The 22,549-nt window shown below is 42.0% G+C and overlaps 1 protein-coding gene across 1 annotated transcript in view; it reads right to left on the reverse strand.

Annotated features, from left to right (window-relative positions):
* The window catches only part of CHRNB3 (cholinergic receptor nicotinic beta 3 subunit), an 864,386-nt gene extending 853,804 nt beyond the window's left edge, over window positions 1–10,582 (reverse strand). The window contains exon 1 of the mRNA XM_085636631.1: window positions 10,418–10,582. Coding sequence (XP_085492757.1) covers window positions 10,418–10,475 — 58 coding nt within the window. The 5' untranslated portion in view covers window positions 10,476–10,582. The remainder of the gene's footprint in view (window positions 1–10,417) is intronic.
* Between the last annotated feature and the right edge of the window lie 11,967 nt (window positions 10,583–22,549).

The following is a 22,549-nucleotide window of genomic DNA, read 5'->3' on the forward strand; positions in this document are numbered from 1 at the left end:
GGGGAATTAAAATCCCCACCCCAGATCACAATGACCTCCTTCTTTAGGCGGGTAATTAAAGTGTGTATAGAACAACTCAGTAATCTCAGAGTGTCTATTACTAAAGCGGGTGTCAAATTGTTGTAGAAGTTCACAATTGTCAAGCAGAAAGTTCTATCCACATGAAGGATCACTATGTGGTAATGGGGTTCAGTGGTTATAAATTCAATTTTTCCTACAATAAGATAATTTGAAACATATGTGCACAGGCCCCCCTTAGCTCTGCCAGATGTAGTTGCAATAGCTGGTGTGTGGAATGTTTTATATCCACTGATATGTACAGGATCTTTCACCCATGTCTCTTGTACATTGATAATGTTAAAATTGTTAATGAACTCAATCCACAGAGTATTATCTTCCTTGGATTTTAACCCTGCTATGTTCCAGAATAGTATTTGGCTCCTATCCTCTAAGACTCTTCCAGTGTCGTTTATCACGGTATTTTCAATGTAAGGCTGAGTATAACAGATGTTTTGTGTTGGGCAAGGGATTCCCTCCAGCATACTAGTGCCCACTATATTACGCTCTGGGCCAGTACTTTCCAAATCATTAGGGACGGGTAACTCGTCTAATATGCTAGTAGATGGCAAGTCAGGGTGACTTGTACTAGATGCCCGATCCATGATGTTAAGTGTAGCTGTACAGCAAGACTCCCCCATTTGTTGTCAATCAACTAAATCAAGGTTAGAGAAGGTTTCAAACCGATTGTGAACAGGGACGTTAAACTGACTCGTAGGACCCGGGGTTGGTACTTCCCTAGAGTGAGTAAATTTGTTGATACTGTCTGGGTGGTAGAAGAAGCCTAATGGTACCAAATTAATTCCCTGGTTGATGATGGTACGAGACCCAGCTCTGTTCAGTATTTCACGGACTAATTTTGGAGATTTAAAAATGTCAGTATCACACAGTCCCCACTCATGATCTTCCGGCCTTTGCCGATCCACGATGCCCTTCTGGCCATCTTAAATTCACCATACAGCCTTTCTGTAAGTCCTATCCTAGAGCCTAGCCAGTTTAGTGATTTGTTTCTTAGATTCTCCCATGATTCCGGACTCCCCTTCTGTAAGCTCGGTACGTTTGTTAACACAACTACATAGGGGGTGGCTGCGGGCGGTAGGTCCGGGTTGTTGTTACGCTGTTCACCTTCATTACCCTGCCCATTATTAATAGTATTAAGATTAGGGCCAGGCGGCTTTATGGGTATGGCAGGGGCTAAAGAGTGGATATTAGGGTGAGCCTCTTGATTGGAAATAGAATTTTTCTCTAGTCTACATAGTAATCCTCTACTCTGTTCATTGTTACTGGTAGGTATTATAACGGTAGGTTGACAGTTCTCTCTGTTATCACTTGATACATTCTTACACTTATGCACATCTAATAAATCCTGGACGAGTTGCTGTGTTTTACTGAGACTAGTAAGTACTAAATCTTCCAGCTTCCCAATTCTGCTTGTTAGGTTATCTAGTATTGCTCTAATGTAAGTATCCAGGGAATCCAGTTTATCATTTGTCTTGATCACCACCTTTTCAATATGAGTGTTCGGGGTGCCTGTTTGCTTTCCCCTGTCCCCTGGTTTCTGCGATACTTGCAGTGAACCCTTTTTGTATACCTTTTTCCGTGTTTTCAATTGGGATATCGCCGGTGATGTACCTAAGTTCCCCGTTGTTTTGGTAATGCTAACAGGGTTTCTAGCTCGCTTGGGGGGTGGTTGGCCTTCCTGATCATAATCACTTCCTGTAATATGGCCTGATATATCCACACTGCACCCATTAGTATTTAATAAAGAACTTTCAATTGGTACATCAAGGCTCCCCTGTATGATGTTGTCAGCTGTTGGATTAGTAGCAGACTCTAAATTAGCCATGCCCAATGACTCCTCTACCGTTAGAATCTGCTGCTCGATTACTCCCACAGCCCCTGTTAGATAAGTGAGTAGTGTCTGGTGTGAGCGCATTTGTGTATTAGACTGCCTATTGCTATTTAGAGGAGCGGTTTGTGCCTCTCTTTTGCCCATAATTAGCACAATTTAACCTGAGTGGTGTGGGCCTACTTCCGTGGATATTTGGTACAACTAAAGATCCGTTTACAATCAAATCGTAAAGAATAAAGAGCTCAACATCAGTAGACGATATCAGCTGTAGCCCCCTACCACGGTACCTTACAGGCTCAACAGCCGTGGCCCAGTCCAGTCTACTTCGGGCTATGATGGGCCCATCTTGGCCCGGTCTTCGCCCGGGCGAAGCGGGAACGCCGCCGTCGATTTATTCGTCCCTCCAGGGACCAGCCACAAAGTGCAGGGTGCTTTCGAGTCTGGGCAGGGGCTCGGAGTAAAGTGCTATGTGCAAAAGCCTTTGTTGCGGTCTCCCGCAAAGCGGGACCGCCGCCGTCGATTTATTCGTCCCTCCAGGGACCAGCCACAAAGTGCAGGGTGCTTTCGAGTCTGGGCAGGGGCTCGGAGTAAAGTGCTATGTGCAAAAGCCTTTGTTGCAATCTCCCGCGAAGCGGGACCGCCGCCGTCGATTTATTTGTCCCTCCAGGGACCAGCCACAAAGTGCAGGGTGCTTTCGAGTCTGGGCAGGGGCTCGGAGTAAAGTACTATGTGCAAAACCCTTTGTTGCGGTCTCCCGCGAAGCGGGACCGCCGCCGTCGATTTATTTGTCCCTCCAGGGACCAGCCACAAAGTGCAGGGTGCTTTCGAGTCTGGGCAGGGGCTCGGAGTAAAGTGCTATGTGCAAAAGCCTTTGTTGCGGTCTCCCGCGAAGCGGGACCGTCGCCGTCGATTTATTCGTCCCTCCAGGGACCAGCCACAAAGTGCAGGGTGCTTTCGAGTCTGGGCAGGGGCTCGGAGTAAAGTGCTATGTGCAAAAGCCTTTGTTGCGGTCTCCCGCGAAGCGGGACCGCCGCCGTCGATTTATTTGTCCATCCAGGGACCAGCCACAAAGTGCAGGGTGCTTTCGAGTCTGGGCAGGGGCTCGGAGTAAAGTGCTATGTGCAAAAGCCTTTGTTGCGGTCTCCCGCGGCACTCAAACATCCAGAAAAAGATGTCACATGGACAGTCCTAAGTGTTATCAAACCGAATCCCAGAGGAGGTGACCTTGAAAGGACACTATTACAAAGAGAGGCATATTTGATCATGCGCTTCAACACGGCTATCAGTGGACTGAATGAGATGTCTGAAATAAATAGACTGTGAATTGACACGATTATTACATGTCAAAGTGTCTGAATTGCAAGTTCATTTCGCTCTGTCTAATATTAGCCAAATTGTGAAATGACATTTTTTATCATCACTCTTTAAAACGTTATGCACTGAGGGTCCATTCCGCATTATTTTCACTTTTAAATTTAATTCAACGAATCATCACATACACAGAACTACAGTAACCAGAATTCTTAATGTACATCACGTGACCCGCACTGTGAACGGGATTCTACTAACCAAGCTCGGACCAGGCTGGTTTTCACTTCCGCATTCAGTGGATGCTGAAGATCGTTGCTGGGAAGAAGTGAACCGTAAACTACTTATGCAGGCAAGTTTTCCAGCCGAGCGCGAGCTTCACAAAATACTGACATCTAGCTCACAATGACTCACACCCGATTATCATTTTGACCCGATAGGAGTCGTGGCATACCAGAGAGTGAGATGCCTTGATTATTTGACTGACGGCGATTTAAATTAAAAAACCGCCAAAGTAAGTGGTTTCGTCTCTTCTTCTTTTTCGGTTTAGCGCAATTTCAAATGGGTTTAAATAAACAATAATGGGTACGATTGTAACCCGTATCATTTTTAGGTCTCGGCTGCGAAAGGCTGCGCTTGCGCAGTCTCGCTCCGAGATTTAATGAGTTTGAGTGACTTTGAGAAGAGGGGCTTGCACCCGCCCCTCTTCTCTCCTGTTCTCCATTGGCTGGCCTCTTAAATGCTGGCCAGCCACTGGAGAAGAGGTCCAGTCACTCCGTTGAAGCCCCGTCCTTTTCGGATCGGGGGGCGTGTTTTTTGCGAGAAGTCTCAGGGAGGAGACAACAGCAAAACGCGCCCCCAAATCCGAAAAGGACGTGGCGTTTCTCCGAGGCATTTTCTGCTGTGCCTCGGAGAAAGGCGGTGGTGTCTTCCGGTGCCCTCGGCTTGTTTTTTTAAGTTAGAGAAAATGAAGTCATTTAAAAAATATTTTAAGATTATAGCACTTTGGTGGCAGGATGGCGCCGGCTTGTGTCTCATTTATTAAGGAGAGAACGAAACGAACCACTGACCAACCACAACGTCATCAGCAGAGAGCTATTAGCAGGCTCGACACCCAGCCCTCGTTTTCTAAACGCTGAATCAAATTAATCCAACAGGAACAGATGACCTGTGAGAATTCACCCTGCCCAGCAGCAAAGTCAAAGCGGGGACTGGCAGAGGCAGACAAGCAGGGCTCTCGGCGTGCAGCGCGCAGCACAGAGACCAAGAGGGCTTCCCATTGTTTATTTCTTTCACAAGGCCCCCCACCTTTCTTCTCCCCGCCATCGCCCTGTCTCCTCCCACCTTGTGTCAGGGGTATCTGTATGTGCCTCGCCAGGGTTAGAAAGCGCTATGTAAATGCAATATTGCCACTCCCTCGTCTGCAGGCCGCAAGAAGCCCCCCTCACTGCTCCAGCAGGAGGGGGAGAGGTTCCTTATTTAATACATGCATCGCCTCATAAAATATATAGTCTAACACTAATCACTGCTGTGGGAGAGGATACGTTATCGCGTCAGGAGTCCAGACGGATAACAGTAGGGAGGTGACATGCCCTGAACCACTCATCTTCTGCAGCGCTTCCACGCCCTCACTTTCCAGGTGCTTTAACACTAACACTCTCCAAAGGCAGCAGCTCCCACCCAGTCTGAGTGCAAAGTGGGTGTGTACTTTGACATCTTTAGCGCTTTAGTGCATACGCGTACCCGGAGCAAATGATTCATACTCACAACGATAATAGTCACTGTTGTTTTTGTTTGGAGATTAATATTATTACTGTTTCGTGATTGATATTATTACTGTTTCGTTATTGATGTTATTGTTATAAGTATATTATTATTATGATGATGATGGCATCACGTCGCGCCAGGCCCCCCCGTGCTGAAACTAGAGTGTTTCGGCCTGGGAGCCCCTTCAGACTCTCTCATGTGGCCTGTGCTGCGAGCCGTCGGACAGTACACAGCCAGCGCGCGCTGCTCCAGATGATAAACAGTGTAATGAGATTAGGGTCTGGCCCGTCCCGAGCGCTGCCTGCCAGTGTCCCTCTGCTGCAGTTCTGTGGGGTGGTCTGTGTTGCAGTAACAGCAAACAGACCCCCTTGCACCCCAACCAGTTGATCACGTGGGCCTGACCCCTCCTCTTTGTGATCATTTGGCGCAACGCTTTACGGGCTGAGCCAACCCGAGCCCCCTCCTATTCACCCCACCCACCTCCTCACACTCCAACCCCTCCCCTCAATTTACCACTTGGAGGCAGTAAGCCCTCCCGGGGAGCACTCCCCCCACACCCAGTGAAATGCCTTCAGAGTACAGCTCCAGGGCGCAGCCATCAATCACAGACAGAAATGAGTTCCCATCAAAGACCAGTCCAAGCAGGGCTGCGTTCAAAGGCAGAGGCGGCAAATCCATCATTTCAGGCCTTGCTAATATCAGGAAGTGTCTGCCCGAGGCTGGCCCCTTACTGGACTCGGGCCCTCCTCAGAGCCAGCATCTGACTTGAGCAGCAAGGGGGCACCACTTAATGGTGCCCGCGTCAGCGGTGCATTGTGCACAAGGACGAGCAAAAAGTGCCCTGTGCACCAGCAAACTCGTTTCCCCGTCTTTCACCACGGCTCTGATTACAACAAGCGCTATTCTCACACAGAACGGCACTGGTGAATGGAGGTACTCTAACGCATACTTCAACACGTGGAAGATAACCCATAGCTTAAATCATAAACTAACACGAAAGACGAAAGACACAATATGAAGAATAATTTAATAAGAAAAAATACAGGATATTAAACCTAAAACATAGACATCACTTACTCAGCTCAACAAGCATTTACAATGCAATGGTCTCGGCATTGGTAAAGTTAGAGCTATTGGCGTTGCTCATGACATTATTTTTGTTTATGTTTTTGCTTTTAAAACATTTAAAGAAACGGCATTGTTATTTACAATGTCAATAGCTTAATCACTCTCAAATGCGAGACCTATTGCATTTGCACCCACACACAGATTAAGCTATTGACATTGTAAATAACAATGCCGTTTCTTTAACCCCTTCCATGCTGCGCAAATTCCGCCGCTGTGCTGACGGTTTCTTGCGCGGGCGTGGTCATGACGGAACGGTTCCGTCATGAGCACAGCTCAACCGTGGCTCATGACGGAACCGTTCCATCATGAGCACCGAAGGGGTTAAATGTTTTAAAAACAAAAACATAAACAAAAATAATGTCATGAGCAATGCCAATAGCTCTAACTTTACCAATGCCGAGACCATTGCATTGTAAATGCTTGTTCTACATTTTGTCAGGCAGTGCAACAACGCACACGCTGATTTAATTGGTCCCTGTAATACCATGCACATTGCAGAAAGTGGTGCCACGCCGGCAACAGTTGCGAAAGAACACAGGCAAGTCCGTGCATAGTTTATTCATAGAGTACAATGTCATGGGCTCTTTTTCATGAACTCTTCTCAATTAATGTCATCTTGTGGCTGGTCTCATGTGAGTGCACCCTAACATAGAGCCATTTACATCACTTTTTTCAGACAAATCCTCTGAATAGTCTGACACAATCCGAACCCAATTACCAGCAGCTTGGGCATTCCTCAACTTTTTAGATAAAAGGTAAGACTATGTGCTACAGTGGCGCATCCAAAAATAAGGTAAATAAGTCGCACAGCCCTATTCATACTAGTGTATCGTTCTCATTACATTTTAGAGTTCGACCGAGTCCTGGTCCTGATGAGAACCCTCCAATGACAATAGGGTTCCGAAACGCGTCGACCCTCACATCTGGACAAAATAATTAGTATGGCACTGATTGATACAGTGAACAAACAAGGCAGTATGCCAGTTGTATTCTGTTTATCGACTAGCTGTGTGTAGCAGGTGTCAGCAACTTAAATTGTAAATTGGTCTGCACCGTTACATTCTTGCTTTTTCCAACTCAAGGACTGGTCATTTCTGTTTATTCGTCATCATTAATGTTTTTTGTCATGTAACTTCTAAATGTCAATTATTTGTTTATTCTTTGATGTAATGTTGAATGGATATGTCTGTTCTTTCTATATGACATGAATTTAATGTCTTTTTGTATGTTAAAAAATTATGTGAAAAGTTAAAAAGGTGAAATGAAAACACCAAGCCCTGCTTATTTATTCAAAAGAAGGGTCTTTTTAAAGAAATGTAGTAAACTATACGTCCAATCAGTTTTTCTTGTTTAAGAAATGCAATAAAAGGCTGCAATGTTTGGAGAACAGCGGGAGGGTCTTTAAATTAATTCTGACTGTTGTGCGCGTTGCACCACATCAATCTGTTTTAGGCCGTGCTGCTGTTTCAAAGGGACCCTGTAGCTCTGGTTTCCCATTACAGTTCAAGCACAATTACACTTGGAAGTTATTTTGCCAAATTGTTAGTGAATATTCATTACACCAAGAATTTGAGGGCGAAAAGGGGGGTGTGGGGTGGGAGGAAAAATACGACTTTGAAGCGAATGAGCCAACACTCATGCAGCTAGTATGACGGGTGAAGTACTCCTACATTTATGTAAATGCAGGGCTTTAAGTGGGATGGAAAAAATGGCGTTGCCAATGTAATAAAGGGCGTGGCTTAATCTGTGGTTAGCATAGTGTGCTGCCTGACTGGTAATTTGCTGCTTCTGTCATTGCATCCAGATATATAACACAGCAAGCAACTTTACACCTACAACAAGCCAGGACTATTGGCTGTGCCAATGATTCTTAGTGGCATAACACAAATAAGCAACAACTATGGCTTTGTTGTATATAATATTGAAAATGATTCAGTTCTGAAATGATGAGACTGTGAAAGAACTAAAACGAGTCTCTTTGGAGTTACCTCAAAGGCAGTGAAGTGACTGCTACAGAGTTAAGATTTTTTTTTTTTCATCCTGAGGCTGAAGGCAAAAATGGAGAGCCTGATAGGGACCCATCTTGACACCTGCTTTTTAGAACTGCACCGGCAGGACCCAGCCCACTTAAAACACTGGGTAGATGGGATCTGGTGAGCCATCTTGGGTTCATCAGAGCCCACACCACATAAACGTCTTGTAACGCCACAGAGCTCCTGGAGCCTTTCTCTAGCCTGGTTACTTTTAGTGGGAGTGCTTTATGCTACTCTATGATGGTGTTGTATGCATTGAGATGTACTTTATAAGATCTTTGTGATTGCAAATAAAGTTTTATGATGGTGATAGCTACTCTCTGAATCCTTCATCACGTCTAGGCTTGATTCTTCATGTCGACCAGTGGTTCCCAAAGTGTGCGCCGCGGCACCCCGGTAAAAAAAATGGTAGGGAGCCACGGCCAACTGCCAATTAGGTCAAGGGAGTCTCGGGTCAAAAAAGTTGGGGAACCACTGCCTTATGTGGACAAAAAGTTACAGGGGCCTAAGCGCGAACTACCCCAAATAGCCAAAAAAGGTCCAGGCCTAACAGCAGTTGAATTAAAAACTGCCATTCCGGGACAAACATTGTATTTCATGAGCAGGGCAAGCATTTATTTTGGTGAATTTCGTTTATTTTTGCTTAATTAAACACTTACAAAAAAAAGTGTATTTATTTCATAAAATGGCATGCTAATGTTTTGAAACATCATTTTTCTATTTTAAACTATTAAAAGTTGATACTTAGAGACAATTCACAATGAGTTCAAGAAAACTGTTGGCAAATGTTGTTTGCTTGATGCCAGAGAGTGTTTGCTGTTACAGTTGCTGCTTCCTAACTCATGAAGTGATTTCATCATCCATATTGATAAAACTATTGTGCCAAAATCACTACTGCTTTCTGAGACTTGAACTGTAAAATTGATGTAACTGTTTGCGTCTCAACCTGAAAGATCTCTACCATAAGCTATAGCACCACTGATTGGGGTTGTCGGATCTGTATAACCTTTAATTTTCTCATCCGAAACTGTCCAGATAAATTGCCATGGTTAAGATGTGACTGAAAATCACCTTAGAGGTGGAGCAATTTAAAAAAAAAGTGGATTATCGAGAGATTGTGCGGTACGCTTTTGCTGCACAATCTCGCTTATTGCAATGAGGAGCTTTTAAAATATTGTTGCCAGGGCGGCTTTAGATTCCATTTCAGGCCTGTGGTCTCCATTACTTATGTATGCATTCACGTTAATTACCCTCCTCCCGAGGCAGCTAGATGCGAGAATGAGGAAGTCTGGAACTCGGAATAAGGAGGATTACCAGTTTACAACCAGGACATTACAGATAAGCAATGTCTTGCCTCCACGATATCTCATAATAACCCTGTATGGCGTGCAGATCAATATCACGCACTTACACAACATCGCTGTCACACATATTCAACAAACAACGCAAAGCGGTTACATTCGCATAGTGCTGATGGTTTTTGCTTCGTCAATGCTTGTTTCAAATTACAGTTGACCCCAAAAAAACTGAATACATGACAACGTAGGCAAGCAAGTTACTGGCTTTTTTAAGTACTCATCTCCTGTGCTGAGACACCTCTTTGAAGAATATTTGAATGCTTTCATTATTGAAAGGACGTATTTTTTAGTCATATTAACGCCCCTTATTCTATGTTATTTCTCTTTACCTGTAAAAAAATAATTAACCCCTGCGGTCGCCGTGCTGTTGCTCTCCGCGCTTCATCACTAGCGTTTAGGGCGGTGCGCTTACTCACCGCGCCTCTTAATGTAGTGGGGAACCTGAGCCAACACGTCAGTTCGGATTTGACAATTTAACATTGGGTTCGTTACAGTGCTTTCCAGAAAGTGCCAAAACTTGTTTGGAAATGCTTTGCACAAACGCGATACGAAAGCACGAGGCGCCCGGGGGAGAACAACTGACAACATACCTAATGTTAGGCAGAAAATTACTGAGAACACAGCATTGTTTAGTGCAAAGGAATCGGTAATGTTAGCATCAATGCTGTTATTTCTGTTTCAAAAACACTATCGCTCTGTTGTGCGCACTGCATTTCCAATCCTTCCTTATATGCTATACATTCAACTTTAAACATAAGAAGAACTGTGAAAAGAAGGACCCCGTTAGAAAGTATTTGTTTTAGAAGTTACGCGTGCCATGTAAAATGAAGCTCTATACTTAGCAGGAACCACGCAAACATAACTTGTAACTGGTAAAGCGCCATGATTTTTCGGAGTTAATTCACGTCATTTACCTGAGTTAATAAGGGTCACACATAGGAACGTTGTGCGAAAACCCCACCGCCGCGGCATCCTGGCTGTTTCTGTGGCTGCACCCGTGCTCTATGTATGTTAGCGGTACATTTGGTTACCACAGCTGCCTCTCTTCAGAGCAGGATTAGAGACGCTGGAAAGAGGAACAGATATCACGCCGTCGCCTCCATCAGTATGAAAATCAATGAAGTGTACTTTACAATGCCTCCGTTGGCTATCGCAGCCCATACGCCTGGTCAGCTTCCCTGGGTCCTAAACTCAGCTGAGTTCGATGCGCATAGCAGGGACCGTTAAATACGCGTCACATACGCAAGAAAGCATCAGTTACATAAGAACTGCACATTTACCCTGAGAACGTTTGATGTACTTCTCGAGGGACCAACATTCATATTAAAAATAAATAATTGGGCCCATATGTACTCTTTCTTGCGTATGTCAGTGTGTCTGGCCAAAATCATGCAAAAATCCATTTATTAGCCAGGTTATTGATTTTGGTTCTTTCTATTTATTTCATGTATTCGCACACAAGATCATATAGCTTCGTTTTACTGCTGGAATGATACAGATAGGACTTTTCTCTACATAACCCTGACATTTAGATTGTTATATTAAATGTTGCAACATTAAATCGACATTAGTGCAAAGAAGCAAACGTAAATTGTAGAAGAGAATGCATGTTTATTCATATTGAGATTGACCATAGCTAATGTAGGCTTGCATTATAAAATGGCTAACGTTGACTGCCATCTTAGTTTGTGACTCTTAACATTTCATTTCCAAGTGAGGCTGGAGTTCTAATTATTGAATGCAATCTTCTTTTGCTTTCTTTCCTTTGTGATAATCATGGAACGTTATAAACATATTCACGAAGTCACCTGCAGAGTACAGGCTGGTCCCTGTATCTCATTTTGTTGCAGATAATGTAAGTTTGAAGGATGTAAATAAGAGCTGTGTTGTGGAAGGTCTTGAGAAGCTATTGAGCACACAAGTGGTATATTTCGCTCTAGCCTGATTAGATTGTTTAATGAGAACTATGTGTAAGTGTATTTATTGCCTGTTAGAAATGTGTGATTTAAGCTAATAAGCACATCATTGTAACTCTAACCTGATTACATAGAATTGTGCGATATGAGCTAGTGTAACGTAGATTGGAGACAGACTGCGTTTTGATGCAGTTTAGAGCAGAGTAGGAGATTTAGGGAATTTATGGAAAAACTGACTTTACTCAAACCTTCCCTTTTGCTAGACTCCATGCTGGTTAGTCCTCTTTCTTATGATCTTGGTTTGAACGACATAATAATTGATGCATTCATATTTGATTAATCAATACTAATTTAATTTTGTCGTTTGTCAACTTTTAACCTTTATTACACCTCTATGGTTTGAAACCTTATTGTGGAGCCTAATGTGCTTTATGTTTTTTTGAGTGTATACATTTGTTGATGAGCCTCAGTTCTGAATTTCGAATCATCAGATATCGCTTTATGGAGCACAACATTTGCACAAGGTAGAACGATTCACAGATATAAGGATTTAAGCACCACCACATAGAAGGATTTAAGGTCCATAGGCAGAATGGTAGTATAGTATTTACACACCATTTCTCCTATAGGGAACATGGCAATCTGGCACCCTTTTGTGGCCTATTGTGGTAGCACCATAAGGCAGCTGCCTACCGTGACCTTAATGCAGCAATGGCCCTGACTCTCTTGCCACACTTTATCCCCCCAGCTCATCACTACTTCAATATACCCCCTTCACCTTTAACAACCAATTCCTGTTTTTTGGTCAAACATTTTGACTCCAGAAAAGCATATATAATAAGAGATATTAGGTGGTTCCTTCTTGGACTTATGAGGGCTGCGCTCAAAGAAGCACTACCTTAGAATAAGGTGGTGATTTGAACTTAGGGTTGAAGCTAATAAATGGGAACATGTGGAGGCCAACGCCTGTTGCTTTCATTCTTGAGAAAATGTTTCTTTCACACTGTAGTTTATAATGTGCTGGGTGTTTACAGTCACATCCTTTGCATACTGTTACACTGCAAGTGTCTAGCGTCTCTAACCCAGCAAGAGAGGCATCAAGGTTGTACATTATTGAAATAAAATGGAAATAGACTACACAAACATTTCATGTCTTTAATCTCCATTCCACCTTTTCCACCAATTGTTAGTAAAAAACACAATAAGAATAACTAATATTTAGTGATTCAGGAAACGTGCTTGAGCCATACACCCCAAAATATATTTTGCAAAAACCAATAAGATTTGAAATTCAAAGGAAGATAACTCACCATTAAAATACATTTTGAGAAATGTTGAAAAAAAAGCATGTTGAAGTGAAGCCCCACTTGCCCTTTGTAGATATCTCCTGTTATTTCTAATATGTTATGTATATTTTTATATGTGTCTATCCAATATGTGGAGCAATCACGCACACTTGCTCACAGTCACGAATACACTATACAAAAGCGAAATAAATAAATATGCATATTGGGTCTAAGAGGTCAGATCTTAGGCAGAAAGGTTATTTTTTGGAGTTTGAAAATTCCTCTGAAACGTTTTGAAAAGGAATAGTAAAGCAGTGAAATCTTGGAACACCTTGGCCATCATTAGGCGTAGTCTCTTAATTCCGATGGAGCAGATAGCAGCAGTTACCGGCCCTCCTTAAAGCAGGTGAAAACTCCGTCCCAAACTAAGGAATTCACTGGGGTGTTGGAGGTGGAATCAACCCTTTCCCCTCAGTAATTCCTAATTTCTGGACCCTCGAGGTTCAATGCAGAATGGGCCTCATTATCCCCACTCACTGACGTTTATCATAAAACTGCTAGCCTGTAGATTTCTTAGAGGTCTTCTGACTTTTGGGAAAATTGATGGATGGCTCTGCAAAGGTAATGACATTTTTATTGGCGAACATTTTCTGTATATTAAATATTCAAAAAAGTGCTTTCTTAAAGAACAAGGTCTTTGTACAAAAAATATATGATTTTTAATCTCTGTCAGAATGTGAAGACAACCTTAAGAAAAGGATGAGAGAAAAGCACATGCATTCTGGGTGAAAGACTCCTGTAAAACAAGCAACTCGATGACATCCTTCAGTATTCTGTGGGAGGAGTTATAAGTTGGAAGTGAACAAATCGGAGTCTGCACCTCAAAGATGGTCTCCCTTCCACAGACTGAGATACGCCAAGAACAGCTATAAAGGACCTACCCTGAGGAAGCAACATTGAGATTAAAATACTCTCATCGCCATAGACAAATGTAAAAAAGGCAAAAATGCAAGTATCTACGTAACGCAAAAAAGCTTTTCTTAGATTCATATAGTCCTTGCATGTTTGATGAGAAGCTTGATGAACATGTTGATTATATCACAGACATAAATTGTAGAGCACCTTAGCTAGAATCCAAAGACACCAGGGTTAACAATATTGTTGAGCTTCATGATTCACATTGTTCTTTTCATATCACATATAGCACCAGAGGGAGAGAGACACAGTGTCAGAGACACGTATGTTATACTATCCCAGACATTTTGTTAGTGGTCATAGAGGGCTCGGCGCAGCATACACTGCGGGCTAAATATTCTAGAATCACATTACATAGTAAGGCCTGCAAAAGTTGGAGAAATTTTAAATAAAGTGTCAGCTGCTATGCAAATTGTGGAGTGGGCCTATGATTAAGGAATCATACGAAACGCGTCAGGATAAACTGAGAGGTTGAAGTGCCGGCATTGCCCTACATAATAGATTGCGGTTTCTCGAGTGCACCCTCAAGTGCTGAGCACTCGTATTGGAAATATATATATATATATTTGTAAATGTTTATATAATTTTAAAATTATAAAATACATTATACTTAATTGTTTTAAAGTATATATATATATTAATTATTATGTATATGTGTAACTTTTTTTATTAAGTTTTTGTTAAAATCGATATTAAATCTACTTTCTTTTTTATATGAATTTTATTATGTAACATATTTAATATTTATTATTTCATTTTATATATATATATAAATCGATATTTTGTACAACTACATTTTTTACATCAGTATTTTTTTCCGATATTTTTGGACTTACCTGTTTAAGTATAGGGAGTCAATATTTTTGCATTCTATATTTTTTCATCAATATTTTTTACTTCTATATTTTTGACATCGCTATTATGTCAGTGAACTACGCTACAGACCCCTTCTCCCCCAAAAGCAAGTGATTATGTAGCAGAGTACACTGCAAAGACTGAAACCTGCGTTCCAAAATAGCCTTTAGAATGTGAACAAGGTCTGTCTAATGTCCGTATGGTTATGTACAAAGAGCCAGGTAAAATTTGGTTCCAGGCTCATTTGGATTTATCAATGGAACAAATTGCTTCTAAAAGCCTTCATGACACTTCTCCAGAATACAGAGAGGAACTGCCATATAATTGTAACATATGGCTAACTTTCACTTTTGGTAAGCAATTTTGGGTTGATGGTGCTGGACCCATTTTTACCATCATAAATAAAGTGGATATGTTTATGTCAGTAATGACTGAAAGAGTCCATGGGTTGGAGTCGCTGTTGGCACTCAATCACTAGAAAAGATTTAAGGGTCTAACATAGTCCAGAATCGGTGATGTAGAATTTAGAGTCTAGGATTTTTGGGGTGTTTTGTCAATGTTGTAAAAGGTTAGAGCAAAGGATGTCAGATGTAGAAATCTAGGTAATTGTTCTAGAGTGCGAAGGAGTTGAAGTTATTAAACAGTGAAGATGTGCGTGATAGTTAGGTTTCCTGTTGCAGAAAGCTAGGGAAATAACTATCATACAATTTTGGCAAGGAGAGGGGTCTCTTCAAAGACATTTTAACAAGTTTTGAAAAGAAAGGAAAAATAAACATGTTAAGTTATTTGCTTCTCTCATGGCATATTGGTCAAATGTTAAGTGGTAGGGGGGTTATTTATGGGGGTTTGGAGGTCTGCATGAAATGTTTTGCACAAAAGAGCACATCATTGCAGATTTAAAGCTTTTGGTATGGTAAATATCTGAAGAGAGTCACCTAGTGTACTTGAAGTTGCCTATGACATGCACCACGTTAATCATTAACAGCAACGGGAATTGCCAACAAATCTCGATGGAAGATTTTAATACCTACGGTGAATTGAGCCCTCAATGGCAATACATTTTGTACCTTAATTCACCATGAATTGTGCAATTCTAGGAGAAATTGCCCATCATTTTGCCAGACAATATGAACCAGCATTGGACAAAATATACTTCCATCTTTCCAAATAAATATTGAACCCGAGGATATTGCAACTACTTGAAAAGACACTTCCCACTTCTTAACCCAATCCCACCTGACCTATGGAAATGCCCTTCTCCGATTTACCATGGCTGAGGAGTTCAAAATGGCCATGAGGAAAAATCAGGCTTCCGTTACTCTTTACCACTTTGAATGAGCAAAGGAATCCACAGAAAGGAGGCAGCATAATAGTTCTGTATTTTAGTTCTGAAGCTTGTCAATCTTATTGAACATGAGAAAGTACTCTGTGGGAGTAGGAAATAACTTTCTGGAGTTTTTCTGCTACAAAATGTAGTGAAGTGGGATGAAATTTGTCTCCTTCATTGGCCATGACTCCTTTGTCATCACTGATAGTCAGAGAACTGGAACCCATTCATGGAAATATCTACAGACTATAACAAAAAGAGTGCTTTCTAAGTTTAAATATATTCAAATTGTGACTTAGGACCTTTTTATGAGTATGGCGGTCCTATGACCGCCGTACTCGCGGTGGCTGTCCAACACTTTCCCTACTGTTGAGGTGTTTGGAGTTGGAATAGAAAAATATAACCCCTCCGAAGTCCAACACTTTCCATACTGTTGTTTAGACTGCAGTGGAAATAGTAAACTTCACCCTTCGAAGTCCAACGCTTTACCTACTGTTGCTTAAATTGGAGTGGGAAAGATCAATCTAACTCCTCCGAAGTCCAGATCTTTCCCTAATATTGCAGTGACTGGAGTAGAAATAGTAAATTCAACTGCTCCAAAGTCCAGTACTTCCCCTACTGTTGCATAAACTAGAGTGTGAATAGTATATTTAATATTCTTAGACTCCTAACGTTGTCATAATATTGGTTAAATAGATTTGATAGCATTCATTATTTAATTTTTTAATTTTTTATATTATTTGTATGTATTTTTACATTTATTATAACCCCTTTGGTGCTCACGATGGAATGGTACCATCATGATCATCCGTGCTCGTGTGCTCATGACGGAACCATTCCGTCATGTGCACATGAGCACTAAATCTCTCCACTGCAAACAGCAGAGGGATTTACTTTTTTTTGTCCTCGGGAGGCAGAGAAGAGCTTCCCCAACCTCCCAAGGCTGTTTTTAAATTTCCAATGTAATGACGACCGTACTCATGGTACGCTGACGTCATTACATTGAAAATGAAACTGAAACTTAGTTTCAGTTTCACTGTTTCGGTGCTCGTGGGGCTATCTCAGCCCCCGAGCACCGAAACACACGGGAGAGGTATCATTGTGCCGGCGCGGTGTTCTCAGACAGAAATGTGAGGAAAATGTGATTTGTTTAGCTAAATTTGAGGTTTGCAGGGGATTCTGGGGAGAACATTGGGGAATTCACGTGAGCCATACTTCTCTGAACTCCCCCGGCTGTCTAGTTTTCAGAAATGTCTGGGTTTAGTAGGTTTTCCTAGATGGGCGTGGAGCACAAGACCAAAAACACAGGTGGCCCCCTTGCAAAACCAGGTCTCTTTGTGATAGATAATTTTGATGTCTCCACAATATGTTTTGGGCCCTTCCCTGCCACAGGTACTTGGCCCACCCACACAAGTGAGGTATAATTTTTATCAGGAAACCTGGGGGAACGCTGGATGGTACGAAATTTGTGTCAGCCCAGTGATCCCACAACTTTCCCACACAGAAATGTGAGAAAAATGTGATTTGTTTTCAGCTAAATTTTAGGTTTGCAGGGGATTCTGGGTAAGAAAATGTTGGGGGATCCACGCAAGTCACACCTCCATGCCCCTGGTGTCTAGTTTTCAGAAATGTGAGAGTTTGGTAGAATTCCCTAGATGGCCGCTGAGCCGGGACAAAAACCGCAGGTGCCCCCCTTGCAAACCAGGGCATTTTGTGATCGATCATTTTTATGTCTCCACAATACGTTTTGGGCCCTTCCCTGTCACAGGTATTTGGCCCACCCACACAAGGGAGGTACCATTTTTATCGGGAGACCTGGGGGAACACTGGGTGGCAGGAACTTTGTGTCAGCCCAGTGATCGCACAACTTTCCCACAACGAAATGTGAGGAAAATGTGTTGTTTTTTTTTTTACAAAGTTTGGGCTTTGCAAGGGATTCTGTGTAACAGAACCTGGTGAGGGCCACACAAGTCACCCCATCCTGGATTTTCCTGGATGTCTAGTTTCCAAACATGTATAGGTTTGCTAGGTTTCCTAAGGTGCCGGCAGAGCTAGGGTCCAAAATCCACAGCTAGGCACATTGTGAAAAAAGGGGCAGTTTTCACTGGAAAAATGTGACGTGTCCAAGATGCTTTTTGGGCTGTTTCTTATTGTGGGTACTAGGACTACCTACCCAAGTGAGGTACCATTTTGTATCAGGAAACTTGGGGAAATGCTGGGTGTATGGAAGTTTGTGGCTCCATAAAGATTCCAGAACTTTCCATCACAGAAATGTGAGAACAATGTATTTTCTTGACAAATGTTTGAGGTTTGCAAGGGATTCTGGGTAACAGAACCTGGTGAGAGCCACATAAGTCACCCCATCCTAGATTCCCCTGGGTGTATAGTTTTAAAAAATGTATAGGTTTGCTAGGTTTCCTGAAGTGCCGGCAGAGCTAGGGTCCAAAATCCACAACTAGGCACTTTGTGAGAAAAGGGTCCTTTTTTATTGGAAAGATTTGATGTCGACATTGCGTTTTCGGCCTTTTCCTGTCCCGAGTACTGGGCCTACCCACACAAGTGAAGCAATAGGCACAGTAAAATGGCAAAAGTGTGTAGGAAATGTTGGTTTTCTGACAAAGGTATGCCTGTTCCTGAAAGCTGGGAAGATGGTGATTTTAGCACCACAAACCCTTTGTTGATACCTTTTGAAGGGAAAAAACCTGACACTTTCTTCTGCAGCACTTTTGTCCCATTTTTCCTAAAGGAAAACCCCAAATTAGCTGTATTTTGGCCAATTTCTCGGTTCCCTCTAGGGGAATCCACAAACCGTGGATACCCTATGTGGCAAAAAGCTAAAAAAAAAAGGCTTAGCACATGGGAGGCCTAGCAGCAAAGGGGTTAATATTCGTAGTATTTTTAGTAATTGTTTTTTGTATTTTTCAATCAATATTTTATTTCTTATCTACATTAATATATTTTTTCTTTATCAACTGTTTATATTTTTTATGGTTTTGTTCTGTCTGTATTTTCTATACACACACACATATATCTATATGCGTGTATGTGTATATATATATATATATATATATATATATATATATATACACAGCACAGAAAGAATCGCCATTCAACGGTAATTCTTTCTGTGCTGCATTTTAATTTTCCACCAAGTCTGCTCCCGGTCAAGGGGGGAACATCTTTGGTGGATATAGATATATATCAAACTGAAGTGCCACAGCCCAGTTCCAGACTTCACAGAGCATTTATTGAAAGATTGCAGATTCCAAACATGCAAGCTCTTGACGCGTTTTGGTGTAAATGCCTTAATCATAGGAATTGCTTCACAAACTGCAGGTGTTTAAATACTCTCTTGAACATTTCACTCACAATATAAACTACATTTCCCATAGTAATCTTGGAGCTGCAAGATAATATCCATTATGCCTGATGGCCATCTGTACTCGCAGTACCACTTGTTAATAGTTGGGTCATGAATATGGCATGTCTCAAGCATTCATAAAATCCATAATTCGCTTAGTGAAGTCACATATTTGTTGCCATGAAACATCTAAAATCATGCAAAGTGTCCAGTCCTTACCAAGAAGAGGTTTGTGACCTCTCTTGTTGCCCTTTCCCTCCTCCGTCATGGTAGGTATACGGACAATCCATTTTCCATGATGTAGTCATATTAATCAATTTAAAATATAAAAAAATTATAAGGTAATGTAAATATTTTTATTAATTATATTATATTTATATGCAATTTACATTCATAGTAATATATGTAAAATATCAATAACATTTACTACTTTAAACTCTATATTAAACAATCGATTTTTTGTCTATTTTTGTTCAATATTAGTGTCAACTATATTTTTTCCTGATATTTTTGGACTCACCATTATAAGTATAGAGCACGATATTGTGGTAAACAATATTTTTGACACAGTTTTTGTACTAACAATATTTTTATCAACAATATTGTGTCAGTGAATTGGATCACGGGGAGGGTGGAAGCGGTGTCTAACTGGTATTTTGGGAGTTAGCTAATGATTGGGAACAGGCTGGTAATCTATTTGTGTTGGTGAATAGGGTTGCTCAAAATGCTGCCTCCCATCTCTGATAATATGCTGCTTTACATCCGGCTCTGAATGCACTGGACACATTAAAAAGTCTGGAAATCGGTTGAAAATGGTGACTCTCTTTTAATATGGCATAATCTAATATGGTATATGGGGGTCTATCGGACAGTGGCTCTCTACGTAGGAAAGAATACCATGGATTGCGGAAAAGACCCATATCAGTGAGCTGGTACCTTCTACTGGAGTAATTCAAAGCTTAGGATACTTTCACAGCTCCATAGTCCACCACTGCCAGCTCTCAAATGACCATGACTACAATAGACGGGGACAAGGCTTACCATGGGTACTTAAGCTACATGCTCCTTCACTCTTACTACCAATATACGTGACAGTCCAACTGCGATGGATACTGATAACCCGCCTATGCAGCGACAGTGTGGTTGCCCATGCAAAACACAAGTGATTGTGTTATAGAACCATAACAGGTCCCTTATTGAGTCGATGACTGTTTGCTTTGCCTGTCAATTGAGGGCAGGGGGGGTTGGTACTCATAGTTATATGCTACTTTATTAAACAGGGTTGTAAACTCAGATTCAATTGAAAATGGACAGACGTTAATTGCACGAGTCATATTACTGCCGTACTTAGTACGGACTTACACCTGCATACTGTAATAACTGCAACTGTACTGCATGACAATATCAAGCGTCATATACTGTTATTCTCTCTGCGATCTATGTATCAATTACATAATATCACATAGTTTGTAAAACCCAATAAAATTTGTTCCAAAAAAGAAAAAAATTGAATATGGTAAAACCATGGGCGTAGTTTGCATAGTAGCGCTACGCGTAGCTACGTGAAGTGCACTTCGCAAGCTACGTGTAGCTACACGAACTGCGTAGTGCACTGTGCAAAATGCTGTTCGCAATGATTGCACAGTGCCGGATGCATGTCAGCACTGTGCAATCATTGCAAACTGCATCTTGCACAGTGCAAGCGGTCATTTTCTGCCGCTCGAGTAGATTTGTACTCGAGCGGCAGCTTTCTCAACGCGGACTGGTAGTTTCTTATCGCGAGCGGTTGCGAACATTCGCGACCACTCGCAATGAGAAACCTCACCTCCCTGCGTTGAGAATCTCGCCGGGAGGTTTATTTTCCACACTCGCGATCGGCAACTTGAAGTTGCTGATCGCGAACGAGGAAAAAGTCTCACCGGGATGTTATTTTGCTCGCTCGCGGTCGCCAACTTGACGTTGAGGACCGCGAGCAAGCAAAAAATGCCCGCTACGCTACGCAGACAGACAGACAGACAAAGCCACTTTATTCGATTAATTAAAATCATAAAAGTACAATACATAAATAGAAGGTTAAAATAACATAAATAATCCAGTCTACAGCAAGATGTCACAATCCTAGTTAAAATACAAAACCAATTAGAGTTCAATCAGAGTTGACCAAGGGCAATGTTCTGTTTCTGCGGCGGACAGCAGCAACAAGAAAACTAGCCACACAAAAAATGGTCCTAACATCATCCAGCAGTTGAAGATGTAATAGGGCTGGTCTAACCTGAATAAAGCCCTTTTCCTCCAGAAGAGGGACTAAAAACCTCCTCCGTAGGTCGTTATAAGAGTCGCAAAACATGATAAAGTGTAAGGTGTCCTGTGATGAAAAGTTGTCGCACTGGCACGGGCCCATCTCCTCTATTTTACACCAACCAGAATAATTACCCAACACGGGGTGAATTAAGTTAAAACTAAATCTAGTCAGGAGCCAGCGATGGTAAGGTTTGGTCACAATACTTAAATAGGGCTCAATCAATGGAGAGGAAATGGTTAGATAATGGGCCTTGACCATGGGTTTTTGTAACTCTAATTGCTCCCGGGCCAACCTTACTGAGGTTAAAAAATGTGTTTTCACCCAGTTTACATCTTCTTTTTTTATCCCTGCTGGGGTATTGTAGACATCAGGACGCCCTAGTTTATCAAACATGCACTTAACATAGGAAAGCCATGGGATACTACTAGCATTATCCAGAGCAACACAATCCCGCAAGATCTCGTGATTTAAGGTCAACTCTGGGTTTAGCCAGGTTTTCATCCAACAAACTAATGGGGCCAATCTCAGTTGGTCAGTCACATACCACAACCCTAGTTCCTGGTGGATAGAGAATGTAGGGGATGATTGGGGCACAGACAAAAGCGTACGTAAAAAGTTATTTTCCGCCGACTGCACCCCTATCGCAAGTTTGTTGTCCCAGATAGCAGCACCATATGTGGCAATGGCCAGACATTTAGAGCGATAAATAGCGAGAATGGCTTCAAAGGGTCTGGCTCCCAACCTCTTTGAAAACCCCAATAATGCTGAGGTTGACCTAACTACTGCGTTTTTCTTAGCTTTAAATTGGGGGACCAAGGAGCATCTTTCATTGAACAAAACCCCCAGATACGTAAAAGAGGACACTTTGGAGACCTCTGCCCCGTTACAAAAAAAGGTTCTGGCTTTTCTGGGTCTTTGACCCATTATCATAACGTGTGATTTGGACATGTTCACCACCAAGTCCAAAGATTTTATATGGGCCCCAAATGCATCCAAAAGTCTCTGTAGCCCTATGACGGTCCGT

Source organism: Triturus cristatus, chromosome 2_1 (genome assembly GCF_964204655.1).
Source record: "Triturus cristatus chromosome 2_1, aTriCri1.1, whole genome shotgun sequence".
In the NCBI taxonomy this organism is placed as follows: domain Eukaryota; kingdom Metazoa; phylum Chordata; class Amphibia; order Caudata; family Salamandridae; genus Triturus; species Triturus cristatus.